Consider the following 27,775-nt stretch of genomic DNA (forward strand, 5'->3'; position numbering starts at 1 on the left):
TTTGACCAGGAGGCGTTAATCTCCCAGTACTTCCAAACCTGCCACATGTACAGGGAAATTCAAAGCCTGGCAGGTAAGAAAGGGCATAAGGGCCAAGGGGACATGGTCCAGGAATTTACAGGGTCCTTTACAATCCGTGTGAAAAGAATACCCAAGAAAGGCAAAGCCTGTAGCATCGATATCTGAAATGAACGAAGGAATACTTTTAGGAAACCTAATACCCAGGGCTACATCAAGTCTTCCATGAGCCCTAGGTACTTGTGCTTTCCTCCATAAAAATTGTTTTTGTTTTTGTTTTTGTTTTAAAAAGGGAATTCCCTGGCAGTCCAGTGGTTAGGACTCCGCACTTCCGTTGCAGGGAGTAGGGGTTCCATCCCTTGCCCAGGAACTAAGATTCCACAAGCCTTGCAGAGCAGCCAAAGAAAAAAAATCGTTTTTAATTTTTATTTATTTAATTTTTATTTAAATACAATTTAATTTATTAAATAAATTAAATACAATTTAATTTTTTAATTTATTTCAGTTTTATAAAAATTTAAAATTTTACATTTTAGGACTGTGTTGGTGTAAAATGAATATAATTTTCACCCTAAAAATTTACTTATTTCTTCTGATCTTAGAAATTAACACAATTTCATGAGCCCTCTAATAGTATTGCAGGCCCTAGGCCTTGTGCTAATAAATATATCTGTGTTAATTAAATGGAAAATAACTCTGAATTATTGACCTTTTTTTTCTTTGGCCACGCTGCCATCATTCGGGATCTTAGCTCCCCCACCAGGGATGGAACCCGTGCCCCCTACAGTGGAAGCACGGAGTCCTAACCACTGGGCCGCCAGGAAATTCCCATAAAATTATTGACCGTTTTAATTCAAACAATGAAGAATTAGTAAAAATCCTGGATTGGCGATAGTTTTATTATTTTATAATCAATTAACCTACTAGCTCAGAAAAATATATATAACCTATTTTGGAATGTTTCTGAGTATTTTGCACTCATTTGGAAAATGGTCCTAATGTAATCTTTCCCTGCTTATCAAGAGTTAATTGGTTTGCAGAGAAGCACATTTCAGCCTTGAAATCCTGAAATACCAACTCTGAGACGAGGATGGGTGGAGGCGGTGGAGAGGTGAGTCCTGATTTATGCGCCATCTAGTGGCATTTTGGGTAATCTGCAAGCCGGTGACCCTTAGAATAAATAGCTGTGCCCCTGAAATTACTCACCTGCAGCAATGGGAGGAGAGAAATTGAGAATGACCCTTTAAATGTTTTGGAAGTTTGTTGAAATTTTAATTTGTGAAAAATAAATTTTAGATTATTATTATTATAGTTCTGAGAATATATAAAGTAGAGAAAAACAACAAAAATGTGCTTGGTAAAGTCCAAAGACATTCTGTTTATAAAGAAAGGACTAGTCAGGACCATCAAAGAACTTAACAGGTGTAAAAAGTGAGGAAGGGATGCCCATTTTTCATGAAGAAAGGAAAACCAGGAAGCAGGAAGCAGGCAGCCCTGTTGATCAAGCACAGGGGTGCAAACTTTTTCTGTAAAAGGCCAGATAGTGACTATTTTAGGCCATTTGGGCTGTACGATCTCTGTCATGACTGCTCAGCTCTGCCCATCTAGTGTAAAAGCAACCATAGACAATGTATACGTGTCCATGACTGTTTCAATAAAACTTTATTTACAAAAACAGGCAGGGGGCCAGATTTGGCCCTCAGGCTATAGTTTGCCAACATCTGATCCAGCACAAATAAAACTAAAAGAATATTCAACTTAGGGAAGTTCCAGTGAGGTCCTCTGAGGGATTCACACTGTGAAAAAAAAAAGCAAAGCCTGACTTGAAATCTTCAAAAACTAAATAAAGCAAAATGAAACTCCAAAACTAAGAATCTCAGACTCCACTTGAGAAATCTAGATCTAAGAAAAGGCACACTTGGCAGAGATGCCCAGAGCATGTGTCTGAAAGAGGCTCTTTTATTTCACATTAAGCTGTATCAGAAAGAACATCAGAGCCTTTATATAGTGAGAATTATAGAAATTCAATTAGCTGGAAGACTTCACAGAGAAAAAAAGTAGCTGGATTATGACCGCTAAAAAAGTGTAATTTCTGAATATCACAAAACATTGTTAAATTGAAGTAAACGTATAGGCAAGTCATAAACTAGAAAAGGTTGTGGCCCTAAAAAATCTTTGGCTCTTCTTTTGCACAGCAAAGGAAAACATAAACAAAATGAAAAGACAACCTACAGACTGGGAGAAAATATTTGCAAATGACGCAACTGACAAGGGCTTAATTTCCAAAATATACAAACAGCTCATACTGCTCAATATCAAAAAAACAAAAAAAAATCAAAAAATGGGCAAAAGACCTAAATAGCATTTTTTTTTTTTAAGGATTTTCTTATTTATTTATTTATTTATTTATTTTTATTTATTTATTTTTGGCTGTGTTGGGTCTTCGGTTCGTGCGAGGGCTTTCTCCAGTTGCGGCAAGCGGGGGCCACTCTTCATCGCGGTGCGGGGACCGCTCTTCATCGCGGTGCGCGGGCCTCTCTCTATCGCGGCCCCTCCCGTCGCGGGGCACAGGCTCCAGACGCGCAGGCTCAGCAATTGTGGCTCACGGGCCCAGCTGCTCCGCGGCATGTGGGATCTTCCCAGACCAGGGCTCGAACCCGTGTCCCCTGCATTAGCAGGCAGATTCTCAACCACTGCGCCACCAGGGAAGCCCCAATAGCATTTTTTTTTTTTAATTATCAAATTGGCAAAGATTAAAGAGGAAAATGAGTGCTGGGTGTTAATGAGTGTGTGCAGAACGAGGCCGTCTACCGTCATCTTTACATTGCTGGTTGCAGGAACATGCAATTTGTCATTTATCTGAAGTCCTACTTTGGTTCTATAATTCTGCTTCTAGATTTTTCTCATAAAGAAATTATCTGACACCAGGTACAAGGATATTCATAGTAGCATTATTGAAAGTTAAAAAAAAAAAGAAACAACATGTGTTCAATAAAATGCCCTTACAAACCATTAAGAGGGGAAAAACCCTAAAACTTTAATAGGAGAGAAGATGGGCTATCATTAAAGTCACATCTCTGAGAATAATTGATGACATGAGAAGAATTCTCATTTATGTGTTTTCTGAGAAAAGGGTAACAAAACAATCAGATCCTAATTGACTCACTACAAAGGCATGTGTTTTTTATTCTTTTTTGTATGTCCCAATTTTCCTACATCGAATGGGGATTTTTGTAAACAGAGAAATAACATTTCTTAGAGGGATTTTTTTTTTCCTCTGGGTAAATATTTTTTATTGTTCTTAAAGAAGTTTAATCAATCTGGTTTGGAAAAAGGAAGCTAAGGGTAGAGATAAAGAGGTTCCCTTTGAAATACAAAATATGCTAACACCATTTGTGATGAACATTTTCAATATATGATCTGAAGAACAAATGTCTAGTAAAAACTGCAAATAGGTGGGTAACTTGGCTCCCTGGCAAGCCATGAGGAAGACTTTTTAGGAAGATCACAGGAAGCATGTGTGGGGACCTAAGGGAATTAGAGGAATTTTCGAGTGAGTTGATGCTTTTTAGAGGGAGAAGTCGAGACCAAGTTGATAGACTTCCAACTGCCGTTATCATGGGGAAGGGGCCCTTCATAATATTAACACGAGCTTCCTCCAGGAATGTCAGCCTTTCTTGGGCCTCATGAATAGGTGAATTGAGAAGGAAACACCCCTCAGCATAAACTCAGTGTAGGAGTCTCCTCGACCTCAATTATTCAGCCTCTACTTACCGGCCTCCAGTGATAGGGAGGTCACTAACTGATAAAAAATCCCCATTACATAAAGCAGAAATCCTGTGCTCAAGACAGTGACAGGCAGAGACAACAAAATTGAGCTCTGGAATCAGAAAGACCTGTGTTTAAATACTGGCACCTTCACTAACTAGGAGCAGCGTGACCCTGGGTAGCTGGCTTTGCCCCTCTGAGCCTCATCTGCGCAAGTAGATATTGATCCTCTGAGCTTACAGATAATAGTGAGATTCCCTAAACAATGGTATGAATCCTTTGGTCTCAGACTCCTTGCAAGGATAGCTGGGATTATTATTCTCGGCTTTGCACTGCTGGGGAAGCAGAGCATAGAGGGGATCATCTGCTTACATTCTCACAGTGATGGTACCAAGATGTGAAGCCAGGAGTCTGCCTCTGGAGGCTGTGCTTCAAGGGCTGCAAGTTTTGCAGGGTCACCTTTCAGGCTATACACATTCATTGAGCATCAGTTCTGTGCCAGGCACTGCTCTGGACACTAAGGACACAACAGGGAACTAAATGGGCAGAGATCCCAGCTTTGGAGGAGCAAAAGGCTCTAGGGAAGTGAATCAGGAAATGAGCAATGAACATGATAACTAAATAAGTGAGACCGTATGTTGGAAGATAGCGCTACAGAAAAAGAAAAAGCAGAGAACTTAGGGGGTAATTGAGGGGTCTGAGGAGGGCTGCAATTTTACATAAGACCATCAGAAAAGGACTTGCTGAGGTTTAATGCTCAGTTGCTCTGAAATTTCTTATTTCCCCTCCTTATTTTCAGATCTCACCTTGAGGGCTGGGAATGGGCCAGGGTGGCTTGTCTCAGCTTGGCAAAGGCCCCAAATTCATGCTTGAAAGAAATTAGGAAATCAGTCAAGAAAGTGCATGGGGAAGAGCATTTCAGGTAGAGGCAACAGCCCATGCAAAGGCCCTGGGGCCAGACTGTGCCTGGAACAAGAACCGCAAGGACAAACAGGGAGATAGAGGGAGTGATTGAGATGGAGGAAGGAGGTGAGGGCAGAGAGGTGACTGAGCTGAGCGCGTCTTGTGGGTCAGAGTGAGGACTTTGGCTTTTATACCAAGTGATATGGGAGCCACGGAGGATTCTGAGCAGAGGAGGTACATGACCTGACTCAGAGGCTCCCAGGTGCCCTCTGGCTGCTGTGGGATAACAGAATGTGGGGGGGACATGGGTGACAGCCAGGAGACCAAGGAGGAGGTGGCTGAGCTGGTCCAGGTGAGTGATTATGGGTGGGGACCACGGAGGTGGTGAGAGGTGGCCGATTCTGGACAGATTGTGCAGGTGGAGCCCACTGAATTTCCTGATGGGTTAGATATGGGTGTAGGAGAAAGAGCAGAGTGTGGGAGCTGGCAAAGCTGTATGAGGGGGCGGGGGGAGGGGAGGGTGGGATCAGTCCAGCCAGAATGAGAGGAGATTCTGTTCATCTCAGGGAATGCTGGGGCGGACACACGCCGAGCACAGTGGACTCATGCAGACAGCTGGCAGGCACCTCTCCATCCTCACCACGGAGGTGGCATCTGCCCAGTCCAGAGAGAAGGAAGAGTAAAGAGGGAAGCCCTGAACGTGGCTAAAAAAATTTATTTATTTGTTTGTTTTCTTTTGTTTGTTTGGTTTTTGGCTGCATTGGGTCTTCATTGCTGCGCGCGGGCTTTCTCTAGTTACGTCGAGCGGGGGCTACTCTTCGTTGCGGTGTGCCGGCTTCTCATTGTGGTGGCTTCTCTTGTTGTGGAGCTCTAGGCACGCGGGCTTCAGTAGTTGTGGCACACGGACTTAGTTGCTCCGTGGCATGTGAGATCTTCCCGGACCAGGGCTCGAACCCGTGCCTCCTGCATTGGCAGGCAGATTCTTAACCACTGAGCCACAAGGGAAGCCCGTGGCTAAAATTTAACACTGCGGCAGCTGAGAAGCTATGAGTTTGAGTTTGCCTCAATGTATCCAAAGTCCGCTTTCCAATTGTGACCAGTGAGAGTGCCTGGCCAAAAGGAAGTCAGGTTACAGGACTAGAAAGTTCCTTATTTGCATACCTGGAACCCGTGACAATTGCACCCATGGACAGATCTCCAGGCAAGCTGCTTGTTTAGTGAGAGAGTTGGGACCCAGTGAGTCCCAAGCTCAGGGGCACGCCCATGGCCGCCCCCACAGTGAGAGTGAAAGCTGAGGAACACATGGGACTAGGATCTGGAGTCTTTCCTTTTCCATCAGGAAGCCTCCCCCAAAGCTGGTGCCCCTTCCCCATCGCCTTTGAGCCCTCACTGCTAAATGACTCTATATGTGTGTGTGTGCATTTGTGCCCATGAAGCTCCCAGATACATGTGTGTGCATGTGTGTGCCTGATGCTTGCAGGGCACACATGTGTGCATTTTGCACCCCAACTGCACGCATTAGCCCCACCCTTCTCCCCCTGTCTGCTCACATGCCTGTGCAGGTCAGGGTTCTGGTGTGGGTTCTGGATGCAGGTCGGCGTGCATGGCAATGGACAGTTCTCCTTGAGGTTTCCCCTTCCCTTCCTAAGCAAATATCATTTCTCCATCCCACATTCCACACAGAAAACAGAATTGAACACCTTTTGAGCAAATGTCATCCAAATCTGGCCCTGTTGGCTGTTTTCAGATGAATGCTCAGTCACTCCGGCATTTCTCTCCACCAACTCATTCTCAGATTTCACCACTAGGACTGGGGATGGACCAGGGTGGCTTCTGCAGCCAGAAAGGGGCCCTGAATCCATATTCACCATGGCCGAGGGAGGCTCCCACGGTGCCCGCTGACATCACTCTCTGCTCACTGCCTGAGAGAGAAGGGGCTAAGGACCGGGTTCCTGTTATACAGGGGTTCCCTGGAGCTGCTGTCCCAGGGGCTCCCCAGACACTAACAAGCCCCCCAGGGCTCAGGCTGTCAACACCCTGTGAGGTTTTTCCCTCCTGGAAACTGGAGACCCCGGGGTCTGCTTCCCCAGCCCACAGGCTCTGATGGCAAAAAAAAGTGGGGAAAGGACTAATTATGATTTCTTTCTGTGGATAGTGGTCACAAATGCACTCCTCACTCCATCCATTCTCCCCAGTGCCCGTCAGTGCCCACCATGAGCTGGGCAAGGCTGCTGCCCCAAGGAAGAGGCACCCTCCCTACCCTTCCCTAAAAGGAGGAAGGAAGAAGTGGATCACTTTGATGTTGTTATACAAATATTGCCCAGGCTTAACTTCTCATGGTTATCCCTCTCTTGCTCTCCCAGAATTAATTAGTTGCCAAGTCTTCTCTATTCTTTCTCCTCTACTCCGCCCCATTCCCTTTGCCCCATCCTAACTCAACCTGCATCCTTCTCACCCACTGCAAAAGTATGCAGCTACTTCTCCCTCCAGTCCATCTTCTGCACTGGCCAGCAGAACAGAAGACTCTGGCTGTGTTTCCTCTCTACCCAGGGACTTTTCATGGCTCCCCATTGCCCTCAGAGTAAAGTTTAAAATTCCCCATCTTCACTTTCAAGACTCACATGATCTGGCCACAGCTACCTCCTCTAGTTCTACATCCAGACATTGTTACAGGCGAACCAACATACATCCATTGATTAAGTTACCAATAAGTGGGCTTCCCTGGTGGTGCAGTGGTTAAGAATCCGCCTGCCAATGCAGGGGACACGGGTTCAAGCCCTGGTCTGGGAAGATCCCACATGCCGCGGAGCAACTAAGCCCGTGCACCACAACTACTGAGCCTGCACTCTAGAGCCCACAAGCCACAACTACTGAAGCTTGCGTGCCTAGAGCCCATGCTCTGCAACAAGAGAAGCCACCACAATGAGAAGCCCACGCACCGCAACAAAGAGTAGCCGCCACTCACCGTAACTAGAGAAAGCCTGCGCGCAGCAACAAAGGCCCAACACAGCCAAAAATAAATAAATAAATAACCAATAAGTGGGAAGGTGAGGTATAGGCCCAGCCATTCCAAATTGTTGACCCCTCCTCTGAGATTTCCATGCTGTTTCACACTATTTTGCTCCTTCCCATACTGTTCTCTCAGAATTTATTTTCCCCCTCCTCCTAGCCTCCTCGCAAACTCCTACTCCTCCTGAAAGACACATCTCTGGTATCACCTCCTCCAGGAAGCGTGCCCTGATCACTCCAGGATAGTCACACATAGCATCTGTGCTCCCAGAAGTCCTGGGTTTCTTCTCCATATTATCTGTGTCCCTGTGTTTCTCCCCCTAGCCCATGAGCTCTTCGGAACGGTCCTCATCTATTCCACCTCCCAGGAGCATTACACCCAGATGACAAATTCCTTCCTTGCATTGCCTTCCTCTCTTGCTTTCCATGCTGCCTGCTTTCTCTCCCACCTCTCTAGCCACACATTCACAATCTCCTCCTCTCACACCTCCTAAAATTACAATTCTCCAAAGTTCAGTCCTAGGCCCTCTTCTCTCTCCCTAGCTGAGATATTTGTATTTAAAAAAAAAATTCCCTCAGCTTTATTGAGATGTAACTAACATACAACATTGTGCAAGTTTGAGTAGTACAATGTGTTGACTTAATATGTTTATATATTCCAAAATGATGACCACCACAGCAGTAGCTAGCACCTCCACCCCATCACATAATTACTACTTCTTTTTTGTGGTGAGAACATTTACAATCTATACTCTTAGCAAACTTTCAAGTGTACATATATACAGTATTATTAACTATAATACCATGATGTACATTAAATCCCCAGACCTTATTAACCTTAAAATGGGAAGTTTGTACCCTTTGACCAATATGTCCCCCATTTTCCCCTCCCTCAACCCCTGGTAACCACCACTCTACTCTCTGTTCTCTGAGTTCAGCTTTCTTAGATTCCACATATAAGTGAGATGATGCAGTATTTGTCTTTCTATCTCTGATTAATTTCACTTAGCATAAATGACTTCAAAGTCCATACCTGTTGTTACACATGGCAAGATTTCCTTCTTTCTCATGACTGAATAATATTCCAATATGTATATATACCATATTATATATATATAATATACACATGTATATAATATTATATATATTTCTTCTTTGTCCATTCATCCATTGCCAGACACTTAAGTTGTTTCCAGACCCTGGCTATTGTGAACAGTGCTGCAATGAACATGGGAGTCTGAGCTGAGCACTTTAACGTCATGAGTTAAATTTCATGACTATACATGAGCACAGTCTCATGATTTTGCATGCCCACCTACTCTACACCAACAACCCCTGTCATAGTTGAAGCTCCCCCAGAAGCAGACAAGGATTTGATAGGACGTAAGCTTCTCTGGGAGGTGATCTCAGAACACGCAAGTAGGAGAGTGGAGAAATGAGGAAGGAAAGGAAAGGAAGCTCATTAAGCACGGGTTATCAAGCAAGTTATCCCTGTGTCAACTGGGGTTCATTCCCACTGGAAACCACTGGGGGGCAGCAGAGAGCATTCACCACAGAGAGGAGAGGGAGCTGATGTATGTATACACCCACTCCAGTCAGTGTTGAGGGAGGCCCCTGGGGGCATTAATTCCCCAGTGCTCCCAGCCTGCTGAACATGTGAATAGAGTAAGCTTTTGTGGCCAGAGAAAGCCTTCAGGCAAATAGATGTTGCCTGGCTCTTGGAATGAGACTGGCTGTTCCACTGACTGTTGGAACTGAGACTGAAGTGGTCAGAGCAAGGAGATATGGACAGAAGGCTGACAACATCTGCTACCCCTGGTTTCTCCCCTTCATCTCTGACTATTCCTCAATCTCTTTCTTCTCTCCAACTCTAACACTGGAACTGGAGTCCAGGACCCCAGTCTTGACTCTCCTCTCTTTCCCTAGGTGATTAGGATAATCATATGGTGTTAAATACCATTCCTGTGCCAATGCTCCCCGAAGATATATCCCAGATCAGTCATTCCCTCTGAACACCAAACCCATAAATCCAACAACCAAAAATCAATCCATGTCAGGGAAGCAGACTAAATGTCCATTGACAGAGGAATGGATAAAGAAGATGTGGTACATATATACAATGGAATATTACTCAGCCATTAAAAAGAATGAAATAATGCCATTTGCAGCAACATGGATGGAGCAAGAGATTGTCATACTGAGTGAAGTAAATCAGACAGAGAAAGACAAATATATGATATTGCTTATATGTAGAACCTAAAAAGAAATAATACAAATGAACTTATTTACAAAACAGAAACAGACTCACAGACTTAGAAAATGAATTTACGATTACCAAAGGGGAAGGGTGGGGGGGAAGGGATAGTTAGGGAGTGTGGGATTATGTACACACTGCTATACTTAAAATGGATAACCAATAAGGACCTACTGTATAGCACAGGGAACTCTACTCAATATTCTGTAACAACCTAAATGGGAAAAGAATTTGAAAAAGAATAGATACAAGTACATGTATAACTGAATCACTTTGGTGTACACCTGAAACTATCACAACATTGTTAATCAACTATACTCCAAGTGGTGGGAGGGATAGATGAAAAGAGAATGACAACATATTGATAATTATTACAGCTGAACAATGGGAAAATAATTCTTTCTCCTTCTGTGTAAATTTGAAAATTTTTCCCAGTAAAAAGTTTTAAAAGAAAAAAAAAACTATACTCCAATATAAAATTAAAAGTTTGAAAAAAAAGCAATCCATGTCAGAGTGATGACCTCCAAAAATTCTCTCCTCCATAAAGCAATGAGAAAACTGGAAATGGATAGTGGTAGTGATGGCACAATCTTGTGAATATACTACAGTCCTCTGAATGGTACACTTTAAATCTGTGAATTTTATAGTATGTGAATTATATGTCAATTTTAAAAATCAATCAATGTGGGGAATTCCCTGGCGGACCAGCGGTTACAACTCCATGCTTCCACTGCAGGGGTCACGGGTTCGATCCCTGATCGGGGCGCTAAGATCCCACATGCTGCGTGGTGCGGCCAAAAAAAAAAAAAAAAACAATCAATGTAATCCACCGTATTACCAAACTAAAGAAGAAAAAATATATATTGACACAGAAAAACCACTTGACAAAATGCAGCACTGTTAACACACTAGAAATAGGAGAGGACTTCCACAGCTTGATACACTTCTTCTACCCAAAACCTACAGCTAAGACTTTACTTAATGGTGAAAGATTAAATGTTTTTCCCCTAAGATGAAAAACAAGACAAGGATGTCTCCTTTCACCACTTCTGTTCAATATCGTATTAAGGTCGTGCCTCATACAATAAGACAAGGAGTTCCCAGATATGATGCAAAAGCACAGTCCATAAAAGAAAAAACACTTTGATTGGACTATTAAAACTAGAAACTTCTGCTCTGTGAAAGATATGGTTAAAAGAGTGAAAAGTTCAGCCATGGAGTGGGATAAAATATTTGCAAATGTCTGACAAAGGATTTTTATCTAGAACATGTAAAGAACTCCCAAAAATCAACAGTAAGAAAACAAAACAACTTTTTTTCTTTTTGAAGTATAGTTGATTTACAATGCTGTGGCAATCTCTGCTGTACAGCAAAGTGACTCAGTTATACACATACGGACATTCTTTTTTTATATTCTTTTCCGTTATGGTTTATCACAAGATATTGAATATAGTTCCCTGTGCTATACAGTAGGACCTTGTTTATTCATCCTATATATAATAGTTTACATCTGCTAATCCCACACTCTCAGTCCTCCCCTCCCCCACCCCCCTCCCCCTTGGCAACCACAAGTCTGTTCCCTATGTCTGTCGATGGACATTTAGGTTGTTTCCATGTTTTGGCTATTGTGAATACTGCTGCTATGAACATAGGGGTGCATGTATCTTTTTTAATTATAGCAAAACAACTTTTAAAAATGGACAAAACACACTGGAACGGACATTTCACCAAAGAGGATATACAGATGGCAAATAAACACATGAAAATATGGTTAAATCATTAGCCATTAGGGAAATGCACAGCAAACCCACAATGAGATACCTCTGTGCATCTAGTAGAATGTCAAAAGATAAAAACAAACAACAGCAACAAAAAAAAAACCTGACAATACCAAGTGCCAGTGAGGTTGTGAACAACTGGAAGTTTCAGACTTTGCTGGGGGAAATGCAAAATTGTATAGCGTCTCTTGAAAACAATTTAGCAGTTTCTTACAAAGTTAAACTATCTTCACCATATGACCCAGCAGTTCCACTCCTAGAAATTTTTCCTAAGAAATGAAACACATCTCCACATATGTACACAAAATGTTTATGACAGCTCTATTCATCCAAAAACTGGAAATGATGCAGACATCCTTCAATAAGTAAATGGTTAAACAAACTGTGATACGTCCTTATGGTGGAATACTACTCAGCTATGAAAAGGAGAAACTACTGAAACATGAATCCCAAAGATTATTAAGCTGAGTGAAAGAAGCAAATCTCAAAAGATTACATAGTGTATGACTCAATTTATATGACTTTTTTTGGGAAAAGGCAAAACTAAAGTGATGGAGAGTAATAGATCAATGGTTGCCAGGGGGTAGAACTGATGAGAAGGTGTGACTACAGAAGGGCAGCATGAAGATGTTTCTTTTTATTTTATATTGGAGCATAGTTGATTAACAATGTTGTGTTAGTTTCAGGTGTACAGCAAAGTGATTCAGTTATACGTATACATGTATCTATTCTTTTTCAAATTCTTTTCCCATTTAGGTTATTACAGAATATTGAGCAGCATTCCCTGTGCTATACAGTAGGACCCTTGTTGGTTATCTATTTTATTTTATTTTATTATTATTTTTTTAGGTCACATGGCAGTTATGCACAGGAGGACTATTTTTTTTACTTTATTTATTTATTTTTAGCTGCATTGCGTCTTCGTTGCTGTTCACGGGCTTTCTCTAGTTGCGGCAAGTGGGGGCTACTCTTCGTTTCAGTGCACAGGCTTCTCATTGCTGTGGCTTCTCTTTGTTGCAGAGCACGGACTCTAGGTGTGTGGACTTCAGTAGTTGTGGCACGTGGGCTCAGTAGTTGTGGTGCAAGGGCTTAGTTGCTCTGCGGCATGTGGGATCTTCCTGGACCAAGGCTCGAACCTGTGTCCCCTGCATTGGCAGGCAGATTCTTAACCACTGTGCTAGCAGGGAAGTCCCTGTTTATCTACTTTAAATATAGCAGTGTGTACATGTCAATCCCAAACTCCCAGTCTATCCCTACTCCCAAACTTTACCCCCAGTAACCATAAGTTCGTTCTCTAAATCTGTGAGTCTGTTTCTGTTTTGTAAATAAGTTCATCTGTATCATTTTTTTTTAGATTCTGCATATAAGCAATATCATATGATATTTGTCTTTCTCTGTCTGACTTACTTTACTCGGTATGATAATCTCCAGATCCATCCATGTTGCTGCAAGTGGCATTTTTTCATTCTTTTTAATGGCTCAGTAATATTCCACTGTATATATGTACCACATCTTCTCTACCATTCATCTGTCAATGGACATTTAGCTTGTTTCCATGTCTTGGCTATTGTAAACAGCACTGCAGTGAACATTGGGGTGCATGTATCCTTTTGAACCATGTTTGTCTCCAGATATATGCCCAGGAGTGGGATTACTGGATCATATGGTAGCTCTATTTTTAGCTTTTTAAGGAGCCTCCATACTGCTCTCCCTAGCGGCTCTACCAATTTACATTTCCACCAACAGTGTAGGAGGGTTTCCTTTTCTCCACACCTTCTCCAGAATTTATTGTTTGTAGATTTTTTGATGATGGCCATTCTGACCATGTGAGGTGATACCTCATTGTAGTTATGATTTGCATTTCTCTAATAATTAGAGATGTTGAGCATCTTTTCATGTGCCTCTTGGCCATCTGTATGTCATGAAGATGTTTCTTGGAGTGATGAAAGCTATTCTGTTCTATATCCTGGGTGTGATGGTGGTCACACAAACCTATACATGTGTTAAAACTCACAGATCTGTACACACTCACACAAAGTCAATGGTACAATATTTTTAATTTGAAAAATTAAAAATTTTTAAATGGGCAAAATATTTGAACAGATACTTCACCAAAGAAGATGTGAATCGCAAATGAGCACATGAAGAGACATATTCATTTGCAAATTAAATGTAAATTAAAAGCACAGTGAGATACCACTATATCACTAGAATTAAATTAAGCTAAAAGGACTGGCAATACCAAGTATTAACAAAGATGTAGAACAACTGGAATTCTCATACATTGCCAGTGGGGATGCAAAATCGTGCAGCCACTTGGCAAAAAACTTTAAAAGTTAACGAACACTTACCATGAAACTTAGCCATCTCACTCCTAAAAGAAACCTGAGAAAAATGAAAACGTGTGTCCACACAACGTGTATGAATGTTCATTGCAACTTTATTTAAACACCGAAAACTAAAAATTACCAAAATGTCTTTAAAGTGACAAATAGATAAACAAACTGTGGCATATCTATAACACACGACATGCATACTATCGTCAGCAGTAAAAAGGACTACACATAATAAATGATATGCCTAGGCCTTCCCTGGTGGTGCAGTGGTTAAGAATCTGCCTACCAGGGGCTTCCCTGGTGGCGCAGTGGTTGAGAATCTGCCTGCTAATGCAGGGGACACGGGTTCGAGCCCTGGTCTGGGAAGATCCCACATGCCGCGGAGCAACTAGGCCCGTGAGCCACAACTACTGAGCCTGCGCGTCTGGAGCTTGTGCTCCGCAACAAGAGAGGCCGCGACAGTGAGAGGCCCGTGCACCGCGATGAAGAGTGGCCCCCGCTTGCCACAACTAGAGAAAGCCCTCGCACAGAAACGAAGACCCAACACAGCTAAAAATAAATTAATTAATTAATTAATTAAAATGAATAATGCTTTAAAAAAAAAAAAAAGAATCTGCCTACCAATGCAGGGGACATGGATTCGAGCCCTGGTCCGGGAAGATCCCACATGCCGCGGAGCAACTAAGCCCATGTGCTACAACTACTGAGCCTGTGTGCCACAACTACTGAAGCCCACGTGCCTAGAGCTCCGTAACAAGAGAAGCCACCACAATGAGAAGCCCGCACACCGCAACGAAGAGTAGCTCCCACTTGCCACAACTAGAGAAAAGCCCGTGTGCAGCAACGAAGACCCAATGCAGCCAATAATTAATTTATTAATTAATTTAAAAAAATAATTGCTATGCCTAATAACGTGATTCAATCTCAAAAGCACAATGCTAACTTAAAAAAAAAAAAAAGCCAGACTCCAAAGCCTACACACTGCACAATTCCATTTATATGAAACTCTAGAAAAGGAAGGACTGTAGTTACAGTGACAGACAGCAGATCCACAATTGCCAGAGCCAGAGGGGCAGAAGGGGACTGACTACAAAGGGGAATGATGAAACATGATTGTGTAGTGGTTATATGACTGTGTGCACTTGTCAAAACCCATCAAACTTTACACTTAAAGTGGATTCACTTTATTATATGTGAGTTATTCCTCATAAAGCTGAACAAAAATGAACAAATAGATAGCTAAAAGATAGATGATAGATAGATAGATAGATAAATTGATATATGATAGATAGCTAGCTAAAAGATGATAGATGATAGATAGATACACAGATACATAGATACATGGATAATTGATAGATGATAGATACATACATACATAGATAATTGATAGATGGTAGATAGCTAGAAGATAGATAGATAGATAGACAGATACATAGATACATATGTAGATACACAGATACACAGATAATTGTTAGATGATAGATAGCTAAAAGATAGATATATACATAGATACATAGATATATAGATAGACACATAGATAACTGATAGATGATAGATAGATACACAGATAATTGATAGATGATAGATAGCTAAAAGATAGTTGGATACATAGATATACAGATAGATACATAGATAATTGATAGATTAGATAGATAATTGATAGATGATAGGTAGGAAGATAGATAGATAGATAACAGATAGATGAAGCTTGGGCAGGGTGTAGACAAGTCATACTGCAGTACCTTGGGACTTGCAATGGTGGAGAGCCTTTACCCCCCTAGGGCAGAAGGGACAAGGAGAGGGAACAATTATTCAGATTAACAGAGGGCAGCTGGATGGAGAGCACCAAAGCCACCCTGCAGGCAGGGAACCAGGGAAATAAATACATTCTACCCTCTAATCTCCCACCTGTGCCTCTCAATGGCCAAACCCAAGTGGAAGCAAGAGGACGCGAGAGTCCACTGATGCCCTCTATTCAGGTCATCCTCCCAGTGCACAGAGCAGAGTAGAGAAGTGTAAGGATGTATCTGGAGGGGCAAAGAGCAGACACACAGCTGTACTATCATTGTCTTCTCGGTCAAGAAGTCACCTAGGATGTGAATGAAAATGTCCCCGAATCTTGTGGGTCAATGAAGTCACGTGCACATGAATCTGAATCCCACTAGTTCATTTTTCCCAACCACTGATGCAGGCTTCCTGTTCCCCCACCTGACACCCCTCCTCCAACCATTCCAGGGAGCCTCCATAGTGGAAGAGTCTCACATGTGCTTACAAAAAAGTTGGCTCCACCAGGTATGAAAGTGGGTTCACCCCGTGAGACACACATCTCCAACGCCCTGTTTCCATAGAGCCAGGGTTGCAGGATAAAGTGGACAAAGTGGGTGGGAAGAACGGCTTTCTCCTCTTTTGTGTAGCACTCAGGAAGAAGGATCTCCAAACTTTCTTGCACCCCAACAAATATTTCGGGTTTTCCTCCAAGAGTCTACTCATGCACGCAGCTAAGATGAACTTCTCTTGGGCCAAGGATTCAAGTGCAAAGAACTTATTTGAGAAATCATTCCAAAAATATCCAATAGGATCATTCCAAAAAGGAACATTCCAGAAAGTTCCCATGAGGAAGAGTAAGTTGCTACCACGGGCAACTGGGGCTCAATCCTGATGGACATCCTCTGAGAGTCTGTGGAACACACCTCAGAATTGCCCCCACAGAGTGGGAGGGAGCTGGGATATTTATCCACCAACTCCCATCCATCCCTCATTTTTTTTTTTTTTTTTTTCTGGCCACGCTGCACAGCATGCGGGATCTTAGTTCCCCGACCAGGGATTGAACCAGTGCCCCCTGCAGTGGAAGCACAGAGTCTTAACCACTGGACCACCAGGGAAACCCCCATCCCTTGTTTTTGAGGGTTGTTCCTGGCCCACACAGGAGAAGTTCAGGTGTTTGCAGTCAGATGCTATCAAGCATGTACTGCAATGGTAAGACCCAAAGGGACAAGGGGGGCACCCCTATACATCCCCTAACTAGCCTGAAATTCCATAAGAGCAAGCAGTGAGCTCATATAATTCACCATTCTACTCCCAGCAGTTTGTCCAGGATTTGGCATGCAGTAAGTGCCCAATAAGCATATAGAGGATAAATGAATGAACATAAAATGAACTTGAGACAATAAAAGAGATTGTCCCAGGAGTTTGGGATTAAATATACACACTCACTACTATATATAAATAGAGGGAATTCTCTGGTGGTCGGTGGTTAGGACGCCCCGCTCTCACTGCCGAGGGTGTGGGTTCAATCCCCGGTCGGGAAACTAAGATCCCGCAAGTCGCATGGCGTGGCCAAAAAAAATTAAAAATAAAAATAAAATAATAAAATAAAATAGATAATGAACAAGGACCTACTGCATAGCACAGGGAATTATACTCAATATCTTGTAATAACCTATAATGAAAGAGAATGTAAAAAAAAGAATATATATGTACATAAAATAACTGAATCACTTTATTGAAACTAACACAACATTGTAAATCAATTATATTTCAATAAAAAGTTTTTTAAAATTTTTATTTATTTATATTTTTTATTTTTGGCTGTGTTGGGTCTTCGTTTCTGTGTGAGGGCTTTCTCTAGCTGCGGCAAGCAGGGGCCACTCTTCATCTCGGTGCGCGGGCCTCTCACTGTTGCGGCCCCTCTTGTTGCGGAGCACACGCTCCAGACGCGCAGGCTCAGTAGTTGTGGCACACGGGCCTAGTTGCTCCGCGGCATGTAGGATCTTCCCAGACCAGGGCTCGAACCCGTGTCCCCTGCTTTGGCAGGCAGATTCTCAACCGCTGCGCCACCAGGGAAGCCCCCAAAAATTTTTTTAAAAAGAGATTGTTCCATCTCCAAAGACTTAGCCAAAAGAGAGGAGGTGGAGTGAATATTTATTAGTTGTTTCCACAGAATTCCTGCTTCTGCAAACCTGACAGCCCTTAAATTTACCCCACGCCCCAGTTCCAGAGCAGAAACTCATTGCTTTAAGAAATCAGCACATTCTATATCCCATTGCTATAGTGATTGGTTAGAGCAGGAGTGCTCAAAAGCAATTTTTCATTGCTTGGCAATTGGCAATATCTGGAAACATTTTTGGTTGTCACACTGGAGGAGGGGGTGCTACTGGCATCTAGTGTGTGAGGCCAGGGATGCTGTTAAACATCCTACAAGGCACAGGACAGCCTTCCACAGCAAAGAATGATCTGGCCCCAAATGTCAACAGTACCAACGTTGAGGAACACTAGGTTAGAGGATAAATATGCGACCCATTTGAAGTCAATACAAAATCAACCCCAAGACTAGAAGCTTCTCAGTTCTCTGGAATGTGCGATATGGTCTATGATCCTCGCACCTATTTTGCTAATACAGAAGGAGGGCTGGAGCTGTGGGAGTGGGAAGAGAAGTTGGGTTGAGTACCACGTGGAGCCTGAGAATGAAACTGATGCCCAGAGAAAAATCTGTAGAGATGAGGAACTCAGCCCTTGTTGACCTCATTTGAGCCACTAGCTCAAATCTCCCCTGAAGCCGGTCTTTTTTAGTTATATGAATTAATAAATTGGTTTTTGTTTGTTTAAGCCAGCTGGGTAGATTTTTTGTGTCACTTGCAACCAAGAGCACTCCAGCTGATGGGGGGAACCAATGAACATTAAATTCCTCCTTTCCTGGAGGACCTCCGTGTAAACACAACCTTGTCTTGGGGCACAATTATTTGCAAGACGTAGCAACTCATTCAAGCTGGTATACGTATTTATTATACGGTGCAGCATTGTCTCTAAACCCCAAGGGAGCATGAAGTAGAGGTGAGATCCATGCAGAACCAGCATTAGGCACTTAGAAGGCAGTTAATAAATACCTGTTGATGTCAGTGGAGTAAATGCTCAATTAGCTGGAATTGATACTCCGTTTGGAAATGAGGTACTCCCTCCAACACTCTGGAGCCGTTGGAGCACTCGTCTCTGACTCTCCCTGCATAGCTCCAGTCTTCTGCTGTTTTCTCATCAGTACCCACCACCCCAAACCGGCCATCAATATTTCTCCACCTGCCTTGGCCTTAGAAACTCCACCAACTGATAGCTTTCTCAGCATCCCCATTTTTAAAACATTCTCAAGCAAGGGAATCTGGTTCAATTTAAGTCAGGTGGCCACCCCTAGTCCAATCCGGGCAATCATCCATCAAAAGAGGAAGCAAAAGTGGCCGGCAAGCAAGCCAAATGGTTTGACCCCAAGATGAGAGCCCAGGTTTTTACCAACCAGGGTTCTTGGCCTCCTTAGTCAATAGAAATTGATCAGAGGCCAGACAAGAGATTCAGGCAAGGCTTTATTGGGACCCCTGCTGCAGCAGGGGGGAGCGAGAACGAACAGATTCCGGTGTTTGCTTGTTCCCCAAGGGTGGAGGTATGGGGTGAGGGTGGGTCCAAGGGTGGAGCCAGAAGGGTGGCTTTGGTGGTTTGCCCACTCCTTTGGTGTCGTGTGCAGGGGGCATGCATAGTATCCTGCTTTCGCTCCCAGCTCTTCAGAAGTGGCAGTTGGGTTTTTTTTTTTTCGGTCTTTTTGTATCTTGTTGGCCATAATTTGCCCCAACTGCACATGCCCACAGTTATTTTTAGTCCCTTATAGTTTCTTTGTCTTTTGTTGCTCCAGGAGATGTTCGTCCAGGTGCAAGCACTGCAGCAGAGGGTCCCAGGTCCCAGCCTGTCTCAAAAGTTAGCGCTGAAGAGACAGAAACCCCACACTACCACCCCTCCCAACCTTACCTAGACACAGAACAATGACACTGAGTGCTAACTATTCCTTTATTAGGTGGTGAGGGGAAAGGGGGCTGTACAATGCAAGGCCTGGGGATTCAGCTACACAGGGACTGTGGCCAGAAGCTATATTACAAAAATAGCCTACAAATAACTTCTATTCTGCCCTGGGGCTGGGCCAGGGGAGTACCAGGAGGAGGAGGTGCCGTGCAGGCAGCTCCTTTCCTCCCTGCAGGCCCCTATTTACAGGGAGACAAAGTAAAATGCACATGTCTCCCCTGGTCCTCATATTCCCACCGGTCACCCCACCCACCAGTTCCCAAAGGGAGGTGGCCCACACTCTGTGATGGGGGGCTTGGGGATAGGCTCTCCAGGCCAGAAGGGCACTTCCCCCAGCAAAGCTACAGAATAAGTTCCATCTGGAATGCAGTGAAGTGAGGGAGGTGGGGTGGGGAGGATGCTCCCAAGTCTCACCCGACCCCTAGCCCCAGAGGGTTCGCCCAAGGGTGCCTACTTGGTACACACCAGGGTCGTGTACTCGGTACACAGGATCCCGGTCATGCCTGTGTACTTGGTACACAGAATCCAGCTTGGCCGAATGGGCCCACAGACTCAGCCCCACGGGGGCACTGGGGGGTTCGCAGGGGGCAGGGAGCGTCTCCATATATATATTTTGTAAAAAATAATAATAATAATAAGTTTGTTTAAATGAATTTGTTTCTATACAAAATGTAAAAAAAAAAATAATAATAATCCACCTGTGTCAGAACATGAGTGAGAGAGGCCAGAGGAGGCAAGAAAGCAGGAGAGAATGGGGGGGGGGGTGGCCCCAGGAAGAGGGGAGAGGCAGGAGCATGTCCCAGACTCACCACAAGACCCAAAGGGTGGGGGTCACCCTGCACCCCTTATAAATAAAGGAAGACTGAAGCCCTAGGCTTGCGACCTGTCTTGGTCACACTGCAAGGAGGGTGGGGTGCAGGAGAAGAAGAGATTAGAGAGAATGAAATGGACTAAAAGGGGAGAGAGAGAGGAAGCAGGATGGGGTGTCTCTACAGCCTCCCCAAATCTAGGAACCGTGGAGCCCTCAGGCCAACACTTGCCTCTTGGGGGTGACTTCAGGCTGGGACCCTAGCTGGGTCTGGGACTGAGCAAGAGGGCCAGGGACTGACAGGGGAAGCGGCTGGGCAGACAGTGTCCCAGCGGCCGTGGCCCCGGTGGCAGTGGCCGGGCTGGGCGTGGAGTCGGACCAGTCTGAGAGTGAGGGAGGTGAGGGGCTGGCCCAGTGCTCGGGGGACTCTGGGGAAGGGGTCAGGTAAGGGTGCTCGCTGGGGACCCGCAGGAAGCGGGCCTTTGGGGGGCTGCTGTGGGCCCCGGCCGCGGGGAACTCATCGCCATGTCCTGGGGCTGCCAGGTACGGTGGGGGCCGCTCCTGGGGGGACACGGGGTTCCCGGGGTTCAGCAGCTGGGGTCCCGGGGCCAGCGGCAGCAGGAAGGAGGGACCTGGCGGGGCAGGTGGGGGCAGCCGGGCCCAGTCGAGGGGGACGGCCACGGGGTTCAGCAGGCCCAGGCTGAGCACACAGCCCCCGGGGGGCTGGCGCCCGAGACCTGCCCGGCCCGCGCCACCAAGCTGCGCCAGAGACACGGCTGTGGCCGTGGCAGCCGCGTAGGGCCCCTCGAGGGGGAAGCCGCCAGGGGACGCGGGGGGGCCACCAAAGGGCCGTGGGGAGTCCAGCGAGTCCACGGGCGAGAGCGTGACGGAGCTCTCGGCCAAGGGCCCCGGGCAGGCCAGGGTCAACTTCTTGCCCCGCCCCCGGGCACCCTGAGGCCCCAGCCCCGCCTTCCCAGGAGGCCTCCGGCTCTTCTTGCCCCCGGACTGTGCCACCTTGAGGCCTGGGAGGAAGGCCCCGGGCGGGCAGAGCAAGGGCCCCAGGCCGTGGGGGCCAGGGGGGCTACGGGGCCCACTGGGCTGGTCTAGCAAGCGCACGATGTCCTGGTGCAGCCGCTCCTGGGCCACATCCCGGGGCAGCCTGTCCAGGTGGTCTGTGATCTCACGGTTGGCAAAGTGGTCCAGCAGCAGCTTGGCAGCCTCAAAGCTGCCCTCCCTGGCGGCCAGGAACAGCGGAGTCTCCTCCTGTGGCAGCCCAGAACCCACAAGATGTCAGGGTCACAAGAGTCAGGATTAATTTCTGGCTAACATCACAGAGGCCTCCTGTCTCTGGGGGAACCTGAGAGCTAAGAGTTCACACTCTCCAGCCAGACAGACCTTGGTCGGAATCTCAGCTCTGCTGGGGAAAACTGGGCAAGTTCTTTCCTTTAAGCGACATTCATCCAGCACCTACTAAGCTTCAGGCCGCAAAAGCCAGGACCAGGGTGAGGAGAGTGAAGCACTCGCCTTAGGCACAAAATTTAAGGGGTCGTCGAAATAAATGATATTTTAACGAAAAAATTTTAAATTAAGATTAATGCAAAAAGAATCCATAATGAACATAATTTTGGAAATTTTAAATAAGGATGGAATCCAACCCTGCACCCCTTTGAGCCTCACTCTTTCATCTGTAAAATGAGAGTAATACCACCTTGCAAGGGTTTTTAAACAACAATCATAACATCTACCTTGTACTGAGGATGTGCTAAAGCACTTTATAAAAGCTTTAGCTCACTGAATCCTCGAAAGAGGCAATGAGGTGGGTACCGTTGCTTCCCCATTTCGAGGATGACAACAGAGGTTCAAAAGAGTTAAGCAACTTGCCCAAGGTCACCCAGCAACTGCCATACACTTCCTCCTCTGATCCACTATTGAAACCCCTTGGGCCCAAATCCCACACCTGAAAGCTGGCTGCAGGCAGGGTGAATGCGCCCACTAGCCTACCCCAACCTGCTCTCTGCCACCTGTGGAAGCTGTGCCAGGGCTGACTCCCAGGGGGGCCAAGGGCTGGGGCTCACCTTGCTATCTTGCATGTCTTTGTTAGCTCCATTTTTGAGCAGGGCCAAGGTGGCCTCCACGTTGTTGACAGCTGCAGCCCAGTGTAAGGCTGATTTTCCTGGCGGGGGAAGTGAGGGAAGTTCAGGGTCAGGACCAGGCTCATTTGCTGGCCCCCCAACAGCAGGGGGACAGAAAATGTCTAGAATATGGCCTGGGATGGGGGGAGGGTAGGCCTGCCACGAGTATCTGAGTAACTGTGTTTGGGTCCATGTGTGTGCACACCTGTAGATGTAACTCTCCATATACAGGGGGTACTATGTGGACCTCACTCAGTTGTACCTAGAGCTGTGCTGTCCAATGCAATAGCCACCCGTCACATGTGGTTCTTTAGTTTATGTAAAATAAAATTACAAAAAATAAAAATAAAAAAAGGGAGTTCCCTGGTGGTCTAGTGGTTAGGATTCCAGGCTTTCACTGCTGTGGCCTGGGTTCAGTCCCTGGTCGGGAAACTGAGATCCCACAAGCCACACAAGGCAGTCAAAAGAAAAAAAAAAACAGTAAAATAAGTTAAATTAAATTAAATTGGTGCCAAGACCATTTAATGGGGAAAGGATAGCTTTCTCAACAAATAGTGCTGGGACAACTGTTATCTCCACGTGCAAAACAATAAAGTTGGACCCCTACCGCACACCATATACAAAAAAATAATTCAAAATGAGTCAAAGACCTAAATGTAAAAGCTCAAACTATAAAACATTTAGAAAAAAACATAGGAGTAAATCTTCATGACCTTGAATTAGGCAAAGGATTCTTAGATATGACACCCAAAACACAAGCAGCAATAACAAAAACAACAAAAATAGATAAATTGGACATCATCAAGATGAAAACTTTTGTGCTTGTAAGGACACCATCTAGAAAGTAAAAAGAAAACCTACAAATATATTAAACCTACCATATGTTTGGTAAGAGACATATCTAGACTATATGAAGAACTTCTACAACTCAATAATAAAAAGATGAATAACCCAATTTAAAAATGGGCAAAGAATCTGAATAGACATTTCTCCAAAGAAGATACACAAATGGACAATAAGCTTGTGAAGAGATGCTCAACATCATTAGCCGTCAGGGAAATGCAAATCAAACCACAATGAGATACTAAATCACATCCACTAGGAAAACTAGAACAAAAAGACAGATAACAGCAAGTGTTGGTGAGGATGTGGAAATACTGGAACCTTCATACACTGTTGGTAGGAATGTAAAACAGGGCAGCCACTGTGGAAAACAGTCTGGCAGTTCCTTAAAAGGTTAAACAGAGTTACCATGTGACCTAGCAATTCTGCTCCTAGGGATATACCCAAGAGAAATGAAAACATATGTCCACACAAAAAATGACACAGGACTGTCCATAGCAGCATTATTCATAACAGCCAAATACCAGAAACAACCCAAATGTCCATCGGTGGATGAGTGGATTAACAAAATGTGGTATATCCATATAACAGAATATTATTTATTCATTAAAAAACAAAAAAGAAATAATACTGATACACGCTACAACATTTGTAAACCTCAAAAACATCGTGCTAAGTGAAAGAAGCCAGTCAAAAAAGACCACATATTGTATGATTCCATTTATATGAAATAACCAGAATAAGCAATCCATATAGAGAGAAAGTACATTAGCGGTTGCCTAAGGGCCGGGAAGATGAGGGGGATTGAAGGGGTGATGGCTAAGAGGCGAGGGCTTCTTTTTCAGGTGATGAAAACATTCTAAATTTTATTGTGATGATATTTGCACAACTATGTGGTTATACTAAAAACCATTGGATTTTATTCTTGAAATGGATGAATTGCATGGTATCTGAATTATATGTCAGTACAGCTGGGGGTTTTTTAAGTAGGCAAAACAAAGGTTAAAACATTAAATGAAATAAAACATTTAGTTCTCTGTTCACTCCAGCCACATTTCAAGTGCTTGACAGCACATACCAGTGGCTACCATATTGAACAGAACAGACTAAGAATATTTCCATCATCACAGAAAGTTCTATTGGACAGTGCTCTTCTAAAGCCGTATTTCCCAACCAGGGGTGATTTTCCTCTAAGGGGCATTTGGCAATGTCTGGAGATATTTTTGGTTGTCACAACTGAGAGGTGGGGTGCTATTGGCATCAGTGGGTGAGACCAGGGATGCTACTTAACATCCTACACTGGATAAAGAAGATGTGGTACATATATACAGTGGAATATTACTCAGCCATAAAAAAGAACGAAATAATGCCATCTGTAGCAACACGGATCGACCTAGAGATTGTCATACTGAGTGAAGTAAGCCAGGCAGAGAAAGACAAATATCATATGATGTCGCTTATATGTGGGATCTTAAAAAATGGTACAAATGAACTTATATACAAAACAGAAATAGAGCCACAGATGTAGAAAACAAACTTATGGTTACCAGGGGGACAAGGGGGGAGGGATAAGTTAGGAGGCTGGGATTGACACATACATACTATCATACATAAAATAGATAACTAATAAGGACCTCCTGTATAGCACAGGGAACTCTACTCAATGCTCTGTAATGGCCTAGATGGGAAAGAATCTAAAACATAGTGGATATACGTATCTGTATAACTGATTCAGTTTGCTGTACACCTGAAACTAACACAACATTGTAAATCGACTCTCCTCCAATAAAAATTTTAAAATAAAAAAAAAGTTTTTTTAATAAATGAATTTTTAAAAAATCCTTCATTACACAGGACGGCCCCCACCACAACGAATGATCCAACCCCACATGTCAATGTTGCTGAGATTGGGAACCCCTGCTCCAAAGGATGTTTCTAAGAGTCCGAGTGTGTCTACAGCTGTATGAGGTTCTCTAGACACAAGGGCAGGTCACTGTTGTGCAAGCAAGCCACCTCCAGGGACAGAGCGGCCCTCAACTATAGGTCTGGCTGATTTGCAAATTTATTACACCAGTTGTCCAGCAGATGGCACCAGAGTAAGTTCTTCTAACAAAACGGAAGGGAAGTGTCTTGGGAAGGGCACCTTTTCCTGAACCACTGCCACACAGTATGGGCTAATGGGCGCCTTTTTTTTTTTTAATGCATGAGAGTGTAGGTTGAAACCCTGTTATGAGTACATGAGTTTCACTGACTGGGTGTCATGTGGGTGTCAGTTCACACCAACAGTCAGGGCCCAGATGACACCCTCTCAGCCCCCACCCGCCACTACCCCCCACAGCCTACCGAGTTCATCCACAGCATTGACATCAGCATGGCTGGCGATGAGCTCTTCCACCATGCCCTCCACTGCCAGGCGGGCCGCCAGGATCAGTGCTGTGGAGCCGTCTGCCATGCGGGCATCCAGGTCTGTGGAGCGGTTCCGGATGAGAATCTAAGGGAGACGGGGCGCAACAGCAGGAGTCATGGCAAGAACAAAGGGACGAGAAGCACCTCTAAGCCCCCTGAGGACCCCAACCAATACACCCCATGGAACTGATTAGGTTCAGGGAATAGCCTCTTGCCAGAAACTATACTCCCATATAGCCCCATCTTACAAATGAGAAAGATGAACTCTGAAAGGCAGAACCAGGGCTTGAACCCAGGTCGGTCTGAGGCCTGTCCCAGCTCTGAAGTCCAAAGAGGCGAGCCCATCTCACCTGGAAAACGCCCTGGGCATCAGCAGTGACGGCTGTGTGCAGGGGGGTGCGGCCTGAGTGGTCCTGGGCATTGGTGTCTGCCCCAGCATCCAGCAGCCGCTTGGCCGCATCAGCCCGGGCATAGCGGGCAGCCAGGTGCAGGGCCGTCTCACCCGTGCGGTCGGTCCGAGCCCCAAGCTGCGCCCCCTGGCAGATAAGGTCTGAGATGATGCTGGCTGACGTGTCTTCTGCCTCGTCCTCCTCAGCTGGGATTGCTTCCAGGGCCCCCCCACAGAAGGAGGCCAGCATTAGCGGGGTGAAGCCATCTGCAGGGACCAGGAGTGTGTCACAAGGGAGGTGGGCACAGGGCCTTTCTGGGGAATACGATTGAGGGCACTGCATTAGGAGGAAGTGGGACATGTGGAAACACAAGAGGGAATGGCAAATCCTCCCATCACACACACACACCTGTGTCAGGTGCCCCAGAAGCCAACCCAGGATGAGGATTCATGGGCATGTGATTTGTCACAGAAGGGCTCCTAGGTAGTAGGGGACACAGAACGAGGGAGGGAGGAAGTCAAACAAGTGTGCAACCTTGGGCAAATGCCTGGAGAGTTATTTCAGCCTGATCCCAAAGGGGGACTGTGGAAGCTGAGCTGTACCCCAGAGTTGTAATCCAGCTTGAGTCAAATGAGCTGAGCCTTTCATACTCCTGCATCCACTGGTTAGGAGCTGCCCCCAGGGACATAAAATACCAAGCACCTCAGGCCCCAGTAACCTGAAGGGCTTCAAAAGAGAGCCATAGGTCCTGGTCATTGGGAGCAAAAGCAAAACAGAGCTGGGGAAGGCATATCCCAAAATGTGGCAAAGACAAATCCAAGAGGATCCAGATAACATGGTCTGCTATACTCTTCATGAGCATTTGCTCTTGTTTCCCTTAGGAGGCTACTTGCACCCCATTCTCCATCCTCAAGCCCTAGATAAAGCCAAATCCTTCCTTCAAGGACAGGAATATAGCTCAAGCCTGTCAATCTGCATATTCCAGGCCCCAGGTCACACTGATTGGTTCAGGAATGGGTATGTCCATCCAATCAGAACTCATCCTGGGACTTTTGCTGGTACATATGGGAAAAAGGTTTTGTAAGGCCTGTCCCACCTGTAGCTATCAGTGCCTGCAGGAAAAAGCCTACTTGGGCTGTGGAGCCAAGAGGTGGTGGGACCTGGATCCAAATGTGCCTGAAGCTTCCATTTACAAGAGCCAGTAAATCCCTTGTTTTACTTAAGTTAGCTTGAGTTGGGCTATTAAAACTTACAACCAAAGAGTCCTGATTAACACACACCCCCACAGACGGACAC

At 45.0% G+C, this 27,775-nt stretch overlaps 1 protein-coding gene across 2 annotated transcripts in view; it reads right to left on the reverse strand.

The window, feature by feature from the left end:
- Nucleotides 1-19,871: 19,871 nt before the first annotated feature.
- Nucleotides 19,872-27,775, reverse strand: part of NOTCH3 (notch receptor 3) — a 33,671-nt gene continuing 25,767 nt past the window's right edge. Inside the window, exons 30-33 of one of the 2 annotated variants that reach the window (XM_057539819.1) lie at nt 26,441-26,793; nt 26,028-26,175; nt 22,785-22,882; nt 19,872-21,972 (exon numbers count right to left, since the gene is read on the reverse strand). In XM_057539819.1, coding sequence (XP_057395802.1) covers nt 20,926-21,972; nt 22,785-22,882; nt 26,028-26,175; nt 26,441-26,793 — 1,646 coding nt within the window. In that variant the 3' untranslated portion in view covers nt 19,872-20,925. The remainder of the gene's footprint in view (nt 21,973-22,784; nt 22,883-26,027; nt 26,176-26,440; nt 26,794-27,775) is intronic. The other variant, XM_057539820.1, reaches the window with a different exon arrangement.

This window comes from Balaenoptera acutorostrata, chromosome 2 (assembly GCF_949987535.1).
Source record: "Balaenoptera acutorostrata chromosome 2, mBalAcu1.1, whole genome shotgun sequence".
Lineage (NCBI taxonomy): Eukaryota > Metazoa > Chordata > Mammalia > Artiodactyla > Balaenopteridae > Balaenoptera > Balaenoptera acutorostrata.